General features: G+C 60.6%; 2 protein-coding genes across 2 annotated transcripts in view; one reads left to right on the top strand and one right to left on the bottom strand.

The window, feature by feature from the left end:
• Window positions 1-2,375, top strand: part of MUC6 (mucin 6, oligomeric mucus/gel-forming) — a 15,722-nt gene extending 13,347 nt beyond the window's left edge. Inside the window, exons 30-32 of the mRNA XM_029957179.1 lie at window positions 322-656; window positions 1,562-1,664; window positions 1,976-2,375. Of these exons, the coding sequence (XP_029813039.1) occupies window positions 322-656; window positions 1,562-1,664; window positions 1,976-2,153 (616 nt within the window). The 3' untranslated portion in view covers window positions 2,154-2,375. The remainder of the gene's footprint in view (window positions 1-321; window positions 657-1,561; window positions 1,665-1,975) is intronic.
• Window positions 2,376-3,941: 1,566 nt separating this feature from the next.
• The window catches only part of AP2A2 (adaptor related protein complex 2 subunit alpha 2), a gene marked incomplete at its 5' end in the record, with an annotated part of 44,021 nt that continues 39,408 nt past the window's right edge, over window positions 3,942-8,554 (bottom strand). The window contains 6 exons of the mRNA XM_029957178.1: window positions 3,942-4,120; window positions 4,788-4,943; window positions 5,051-5,120; window positions 5,199-5,315; window positions 6,280-6,403; window positions 7,203-7,292. Of these exons, the coding sequence (XP_029813038.1) occupies window positions 4,043-4,120; window positions 4,788-4,943; window positions 5,051-5,120; window positions 5,199-5,315; window positions 6,280-6,403; window positions 7,203-7,292 (635 nt within the window). The remainder of the gene's footprint in view (window positions 4,121-4,787; window positions 4,944-5,050; window positions 5,121-5,198; window positions 5,316-6,279; window positions 6,404-7,202; window positions 7,293-8,554) is intronic.

Here is an 8,554-nt window from a genome sequence, read left to right as displayed (position 1 = left end):
CAGCCCGCAGACCACAAGGTCCACGCGCCCTGCCCCCTCCACCACGAAGTCGGTGACGCACACCACGCACGGACTCATCACCCCAAGCCCCCCGGTGACCCACCCTCCCCACTCCACCAGCAGGCCTCCCCGTTCATCTTCTTCCTCTCTACTCACCACAAAATCCAGTTTTGTATCCAAAACTCCTTCTTCTGCTAGTACCCCAAGTATATCAAATACCGTGTCTATTCCCTCCCCATTTACCTCCAGCACCATGAGGTCTGCCTTCCCTTCTCTGCCCTCCTCGGCTCCTCCCCATGTCTCTCTTCTGTCCACGTCCAGCACCATGGTCCCTCTGTCCTCATCCAGGACCACCCCTAGCCCCCACATTTCCCTCACCCCGTCTTCCCAGTCTACCACCGTCAAGTCTACATTCCTCACCTCCCAGTCCCCCACATCCGGGCTCACGTCTTCCCCCGCGGGAATGACATCCGTTCTCAGTTCTGCGGTGACCAACCTCACCTCCAGCCAGGCCAGTACCGCTGTGCAGCCTACCACAGGGGCCCTGCCCAGCCCTACCCCCAGCCGGGGGGGCACGTCCTTCCACACTGCAGGGTCCCTGTCAAGCAGGGGCACCTCCTTCTCTTCTCCTGTCAGCTCTCCGACCAGGTCTCCAGGTAAGGAGTATCGCTGGTGCCCAGCCCACAACCTTGGCCTCCTCCAGCTCAGCTTCCACACTTTGGAGAGCACCCTGGGTCTGTCCCAGGGGTGCCCACCTCTTCCTGTCTCCCACTCCTTCCTGACCTCTGGGCTGTCCTGGTCTCTCCCAGCCCTCGCTCCCCGCTCGGGTGGCCTCTGCCCTACCTGCATGTTGCTGACAGCAGCTCCCTTGTCATGCTGGAGTGTGATCTCCTTCCTTCCCAATAATACCTCCTTTCTCCTGGGTCCCCGGGCCGCACTGCACGCTAGCCGTCTTCCCTCCAGCTCCACAGGGGCAGGCCCTACAGCCGGTGCTGCTCCTCCTTCTGCCGGGGTGCCAGCCGCTGCCAATAGTGTCTCTGCTGGGGCCACACCCTGCCCCTCTGAGGACAGACCCCTGCAGGGAGCTCCCGAGATGCTATCTGTCTCCTCTCGGGACATTCCTCTGGCAGGTCTGGTCCCAGGTGACCAGAGACAGGTCGGTGTCGGGTCCACAAGGGGAGGGATCTGAGAGTAATTCAGCGGGGATCAGAAAACCCTCGATCTTGAGGCACTCCCAAAAAAGCCAGCTTCTAGTAGGAACACACAAAATGAGAGCATCACCCTTGTTCCCATGCACGAGTGTGAGGTTCGTGGTCAGCGGGGCTGGAACAAGGGGAGATGGCCTGGGGCAGAGTGCAGGGGCCCAGGGGAGACCCCACTACAGACGGGCCGGGGTCCTGATCTCCTGGGAGCAGCTCTGAGGCTCGCATCCTGCTCCCTCCTCCCCCACTAATCCCCACCTCACTCCTCCTGTCCTCCTGTCCGGTGGGAGGGTCAGATGTGTGTCAACCGTCCAGCGTGCCCTAGGCCTGGCCTCTGACGGCACCTGTCTGGTTCCCAGGGATCTGTGATGTGAAGGAGCTTCAGGAGGAGATCACGTACAAAGGGTGCACGGCCAACGTGACAGTGACCCGCTGTGAGGGCTTCTGCCCCTCCTCAACCAGGTGAGCTGATGGCCCCAGGCCTGGAGCCTGCCCCATCCGGAGCTGCAGCTCCTGCCCCCAGGCAGCGTGCTGGCCCATCAGGCTGCCAGGCCGGTACCCGGCCTCCATCACAGCCTGCCTTAGGCGAAAACAGACCATCACCTGACTGCCTGAGACCTGGGGTGGGGGGGGGTCACAGGGGGAAACGCCCCTCAGGGCCCCTGGGCCCAGGCACTTGGCAGTGCCCTTCTCCCTGGAGCAGCCCGGGAGGAGCAGGAGCACTCCTGGGGCCAAGGCCCTGACTCACGCTCCCGGCTGTGGCTTCTTTGTAGCTTTAACGTCCACACCGAGCAAGTGGACACCCTCTGTGGCTGCTGCTACCCTCTCAGCTCCTACGAGAAGCAGTTCGTGCTGCCCTGCCCGGACCCCGGAGCACACGGCCAGCGGCTGGAGCTCACGCTGCACATGTTCAGCAGCTGTGCGTGCAGCCCCCGGCGCTGTGGGGACTAGGGACGCAGCCCCCCAGGGGTGAGGACAAAGCGCCGCTCCCAACACCACCACTCCCCTCCCCCTACGCTGGCTTGCTGTGCCCCGCAGCCCCACTGCTCCCCCAAGGCACAGCCTCAAAGAGCCCCTGCACAGGCATGGTGGGGCGCCCGAGGGAACGTGCGCTACCGCCAAGGGCTGCGGACCCTTCGGAGCCAACGCTGGAATAAACTGGTGGCCTCTTGAGCACGCCTGTCAGTCATCCACATAGCCCCCCAACCTTTGATGGTGCCCACCCACCCCTGCCGGAACTGGGCTCGGGAAACAGCCTGGGTGGGGGCAGCGAGAAGGCCACTCTGGGGGAGGCCTGAGAGGGGGCACCTGAGCAGGGACGGGCAGGGGAGAGGCACCGGGCTGCAGCGAAAGGGGCCAGAAGGACCCCACTTTCGGGAAAGGATGGGAAGGGAGGGCAGATGCCGGCGCCAGCCAGCATCTCCCCCTGGGGAGGGGCACCACAGGCGCAGTACGACGGTCCCACTGTCCGTATTGAGCTGGCACTGGTCAGCACCCAGGGGCCGGCCCGTGCACTCTGCTGGGGCTGTCTCCCACACACCCTAGGCAGTCATGAGCCCCCTAACCCACACCCATGCAGACTGGTGGGTGCGGGGCCTGTGTGGGGGTCTGCAGTGGCACGAGCACCCAGACAGTGACCCCCTCCAGGAGCCTGAGACCCGCACAAGAGCAAAGGGCCACCTGTGCCCCTCAGCACCCCATGTAGCTCCCATTATGGCCTCTGAGGCGGCCAGTCCCTGCTGATAAAGCGGGGAACCCACAGAGGACCAGAACCCTCTCTGGGCCCATTTAGATGCAGATAGGAGACGTGTCTGCTTAGGACAGAACCGCCAGCCAGCACCCACCACCCGTGTGGTGCACACAGTCCTCAGCGCAGCTCTGCCCCTGCCCTGGCCACCTCAGGTGCAGAGACACTGGCAGCCAGCACACGGTGATAATACGTGAGAGCCAAGGACACGAGAGCTGAGGACAGGAAGAGCCTGCGAAGGCCAGGCTCCTGCTCAGGCTGAGTCGGCCCTCTGCTCCCCAACCACACACAGAGTTCCTCTTCCCCTGGCAGAAGGTCCCCACACCCCAGGAAAAGAGACCAGCTCTCCTTCCAGAATCTGCTTTGCTGCCCACACTTAACCTTCTGATCATAAGCAGGAACCAGACGGAGGCCACGATGGTTACAGTGAACTTAGCTGAAACCCAAAGATCAGCAAGGCTGGCCACACCCCCTCTAGAGCAGCCAGTAGCCCTGCTACCACCAGGCTGTGTCACAGGGGCCCCGGACAGTCGGCACTACACATGTCCCTTCACAGCCACATGGCAAGAGCCACACGGAATTCAGCCCGGCCACCACAGGGGGTCTTGCTGGCAGCCGTGCCCAACACCAAGGTTTCTAACTTCTGGGCTGTGAGCCCCGTCGCAGAGGGCCCTGCCGTGGATGCTGCGCTGCAGCGCCCAGGCCTGGCCACGCGCCTCCTGCCCCGGATGTCGCCTCCCCAAACAGCCAAACGGCCTAGTTATGATCCAGCCGCCGCTGCTCTCAGACACACATTTCCATACAGTTTCAGACAAACCTGCACCCTCCTTCACACCGGGAGCCTCCCTGTAACCACACGACCGTCCTGACCTGCAGAGACGCCCACCCTGGGCCGGCGCCCCCTCTGGGGCGGGCTCGGCCTTTCTTCTGCACACGATGGCCTCCCCATCCCCGCCCAAAAGGGGTGCGTCTGAGAAGCAGGGCTGCGAGGCGCCTGTCAACTGGGCTGTTTATTTGCAGCACGGGAATGAGGACACACAACAGAGATGAAGAAAAACTGACACACAGGAGCCTGATCCTCCGTCCTCGTGGATTAAAACTGTTCTGACAGCAATTCACACAATCTCTGGGAGACGGTCTCTTTACTTGTGCGCAGCGTGAGGCGGTACATCTGTAAGAGAACACAGCCAGTTAGCGGGCGCCCTTGGCAGAGAGGTCGGGGACGGCAGACGGCCACCTGAGCTCGCTGCTCAGACCTTCCCGAGGCACCCACCACTTCAGAGAGACTTATGCGAGTGTGCTTTCAGCAGCGAAAACAGAACAAGATTGATGACAGCAAGTGGCACTGTGGAGCCGGCCCTGGGTGGGGCACAGAACTGGGCAGCCGCCCTGGAAAGCAACATGGCAGCTTCTCATGAAGACGCCCATGCACAGCCCCTACGAGCCTGCAGGCCCTCTCAGGCTCTCCCCGTGATCTGCACAAAGGCGTACAGAGCTCTACTCAAAATGGCCCCAAACCGGTAGAGCCCAGGCGTCCGTCAAGAGGGAAGGAGGTAAGCCAGCCGGGGGACATCCAACCCGGGAGGGCCACACGGCCGTCGCTGCTGGAGCTCAGGGCCAGGTCAGTCAGTGGCAGGCCCTGCAGCGGCAGTCTCTAAGGGAGGTCAGGGGACCTTCTGGGGTGACAGAGCTGCTACACGTGTCAACGCGGCAGGGCCCATCAAAAGGCGTGCACGTCTACTGTGGCTCACTACCACACTCAGGACCTAGAGTGCACACGTTTTCCCACGACTACAGCACGATTTACTCGGACCTAGCGATTCCCTCGGAAGTCCAACCTGGGCTTGCAGATTTGGCTCCAAGCGCAGCAAGCATCCGATCTGGGTGGTTCTGGTGTGGATGATGCCAGCCCCCACAAAGTTTGCAGGGTTAGGGTCAACTTCTTCAAGGAGCGCGGAGCCAAACCCGATGATCTGCGCAGCAGAGACAGGAGCCTGGGACAACGGACCGGGGACCACGAGAGGGACAGCAGCCCGACTGGCCTCTCTAAGGAGCGCTAGGCAGTGTCCCCACCCCGGGAGGACCCACAAACAGGCCTTACCTTAGCTTTGGTGATTTCTGTGTCCATTGGATGCTTTGCCTTGAAAATATTCTGCACTTCCTGTTGGGGACTAGTGAGGTAGAAACACGAGTCACCACACTGAGCCAAATCAGAGCTGGGGGGACCTGTCCCGGCTCCCCCCACTCACTTGCTCAGCTGCTTCCAGCGCTGGAAGAAGTCCTGCGAGGCCATCTCTGTGGGCTGGAAAAATTTGTTGAGTGTGATAGGCAGCTTCACAGACACGTTCTGGAAGGTCCCCCCATACCTATGGGGCAACACAAAGAGACGTGGTGAGCAAAGCAAATGCACAGCCAACAAAATCCGAAACTCATCTAGATGGCCGAATGCCTAGTTTGTGACCAATGGAGCACAGGGGATGCCTGCTGATGGGAGCTCTCCCCCAACAGGGTGGGGTCGAGGGCTCTGGCAGGGGGACGGGGACACTGAGCCACAGAGACGCCTGGTCTGTCTCAGCGTGCAGTGGCATTTTCAGGCACGCCAACTTCTGTGCACGGGTCCGGGGAAAACCCCAAGTTGGTTTAAATTGTGTGGGATTTTTCCTTCTTCTATGAAAAGAGACTAAAGAAAGTGGTTGCCTACAGGATGAAACAAAAATCTGCATGCTTTTTTCCATAAATTCTACAAAGTACAGTCTTCAGTTCTCTGTGTTTCTAACGTTTGAAAACCCCCTTTTCTAAAACCTTAGCCTCACAGCGCCTGCAGGGAGCTGCGTACCACACACAGTGCATCACGCTTGCTGGAAAAGGACACAGTAAACCAAGCAGCAACACAAAACATGATTTTTAAAAAAGAATCACAATGTGTGTGTGTGCTCGGGGTACAGACTAGGCAATGATGCATCCCTCGACCTCCCCCTGCAGCTGCCGTGCAGGGCAGCAAGCACCCAGAGGCACCCGGAGCCGGCAGGCCCCAGCCCCACAGCATGGACCCCTCAGAGCCACAGCGCTCGGGCACAGAGGTCTCCCATTTCCCAGACGCCAGCACCTAACAGTGCCACGCGCCTGCAGGTGCCAGCATTACCAGGGCTGCCCAGTGGGCCCACGCGACACCCTCTGAAAGGAAGGATGCTGGGGCTCAGCAAGGACGAAGGGCCCCCGGGAACGGGGCTGCGCCCAGGCACGGCATATGATGCCCACCCCCCCCAGCCTCCCGCCAACTCCAGGCAAGAGCTGGCTGCTGGTTCAGCCCGGGGGCCCACGGGTCCTCACCGGAACTGGATGTTGAGGACAGGCGCCTCCGTGAAATCGGACACACACTCTATGTTGACGACCTGCTGCACCTGCGCGCCACCATCCACAGTCGGGTCCACAGGCTTGGTCTGCAAGCTCAGATGTGTGCGTGTCAAGGAGGTCGTGCCAACCTTGGGAAAGTGTGCCCAAGCCGAGCAAGCCCTGAAACCTTCTAGAAGGGGGTCTCTAAGAGTCAGAGCTCACGCTCCTGATCTCGAAAGAAACCCTTAATGTAGTCGATCCTACATACAGGGATTTTTCATTGGCTTTACAATGTTTCGAATTTATCTCAAAATGAAAACAGACCCGGCCTGGGGTGGGCAGGTGGCTGCCTGACACGCCTTTTGCACAGGAGGCAGTGTCCTTCTCACTCAGGCTGGGGCACTCCTAACCCTCACTCTGTTTGGTCGGCCCGTCCCTGGAGGAAAAGATGTTTGCATACAAAGCTGGCACTAGCGGGGCAAGTTCTAACCACATTTCTGGTGCCCATGAGGGGCGAGACTCCGGTGTGAGCAGGGCCGCCGGAAAGCAGCACAGCTCGCCTCAAGTGTGCGACGCGGGCTCCGGTGGCACAGGCCCTGCTCGCTCTGTTCTCAGCGGCCGCGCTCCCAGGGAAACTCCCAGAGAAGGAAACCAGAGCTCAGAGGGACTGAAAAATCATGTGAGAGAAGAAAACAAGGGAAAACGAGAGTGACTCCAAGGAACCAAATGACCCGGGGGCAGACGCCTGAGTGTCAGTTTCCCACGTGTGACCACGAGCCCCCTGTGAACATGAGACGGCCACCTGGAGGCGCTGCAGCAGCCAGAGAGCATCCGTGCCTGATAAAGAACAACTTCCTCCAAGCCCTCCTCTAAATCCCAAATGCCCTGCCTGGGGCGCGGGACACGGAGACCAAGGATATTCATCTGAAGGTCGTCTGAACAGATTAGTGTTGGAGTGAAATTCAAGAACTGCGTGGAGGTCTTATTCCCATAGAATATAAACATCCGACCTAGAAGGGAGAAAACAACTTCTTTCACACACGTCCTGACCGTTAACTGGGAAGCACAGAAGAGTCGCTGCGGCCGCCTGAGTTCCAGGTGGGCCGCGCGGTAAGTCCTGCTCTCCGACGCGGCACGGCCTGGGACCTGGGACAGAGGTCTTGGCCGCCACCTCCAGGGAGGCCTGGCCAGACCTGCGTTCCCAACGGCAGTGCCCTCGCCACCACCGCAGCAGCTCACGAGCCGTGCGCCGCAGACAAGGAGGGCACTCCGACGTGATCAGTTACGTAACATCACAGCAGAAACGGGTACGCAAATGTTTCTGAACACGTTTACACCCTCTGACCTCAGAGCAGAAAATGGACTTCAAATACCGTGGAGAGGACAAACTGTCCAGCACCACCCCCCCCCCCAGCTGACATCGCCACCGATGGGTGTGGGGGAGGCTGTCACACCTTCACCAGAGCAAGAAGGACACCTCAGCGCCCGCCCCCTCTCGGCACAGAGCTCCCAGGAGGTTTCTAGTAATCCTCCCGACGGCCCCTGCAACAGCCCTGGAGGGCACGTCTCCAGCTTCTCCCGCTTCCCGCACTGGCACTCGCTCTTATGGAAAAGGGGGGCCTCACAAGGCTCAGACACAGTGCCCAAGAGGGAGGCGGGCGGGTGGTCGTCAGTCCACAAGAGCCCCCCAGCAACACCCTGACGGTGAGCGGACCTGACAGGGCAAACTCATATAAGTTTTTCTAAAAACCGTGGTAAAATACACACAACATAAAAAGTACCACCTTCCCCGCCTCTAAGCGTGCAGCTCACTGGCACTAAGCACCTTCACACTGTTGTGCAGCCGTCCCCACCCTCCAACTCCAGAACTTTCCCTCTTCCCAAACAGGAAATCCTGTCCCCGTGAAACAGGGACCCCAGCCCCTCCCTCAGCCCCAGCGCCCAACACTCTGTCTCCGGGAATCTGGGGACTCCAAGGGCCTCGTGTGCGTGGGTCACACGTGAGCATCACGTCCCCGGGTCCATCCACGCTGTGGCAGGTGTCAGGGTGTCCCTCCTCATCAGGGCTGAGCACAGTCCGCGGTGCAGACGGACCACGTCTATCTATTCGTGTCTCGGTTCTCCGGGTAAGCGGGACCTGTGGGTCCCACGCTCGTTCTGGTCCCGGTGTGCTGAGCACCGCCACGCCGTCCTCGGCCGAAGCTGCCGGGTCCGTCCTCCGCATCCTCTGCGCATGCGCGCGCGGACGGTTCCCGCTGTTTGCAGCCGCCAC

The sequence above is a fragment of the Suricata suricatta genome, chromosome 11, assembly GCF_006229205.1.
Source record: "Suricata suricatta isolate VVHF042 chromosome 11, meerkat_22Aug2017_6uvM2_HiC, whole genome shotgun sequence".
In the NCBI taxonomy this organism is placed as follows: Eukaryota; Metazoa; Chordata; class Mammalia; order Carnivora; family Herpestidae; genus Suricata; species Suricata suricatta.
Note: the sequence above shows the minus strand (reverse complement) of the source record. Positions and strands in the feature narration are given on the sequence as shown.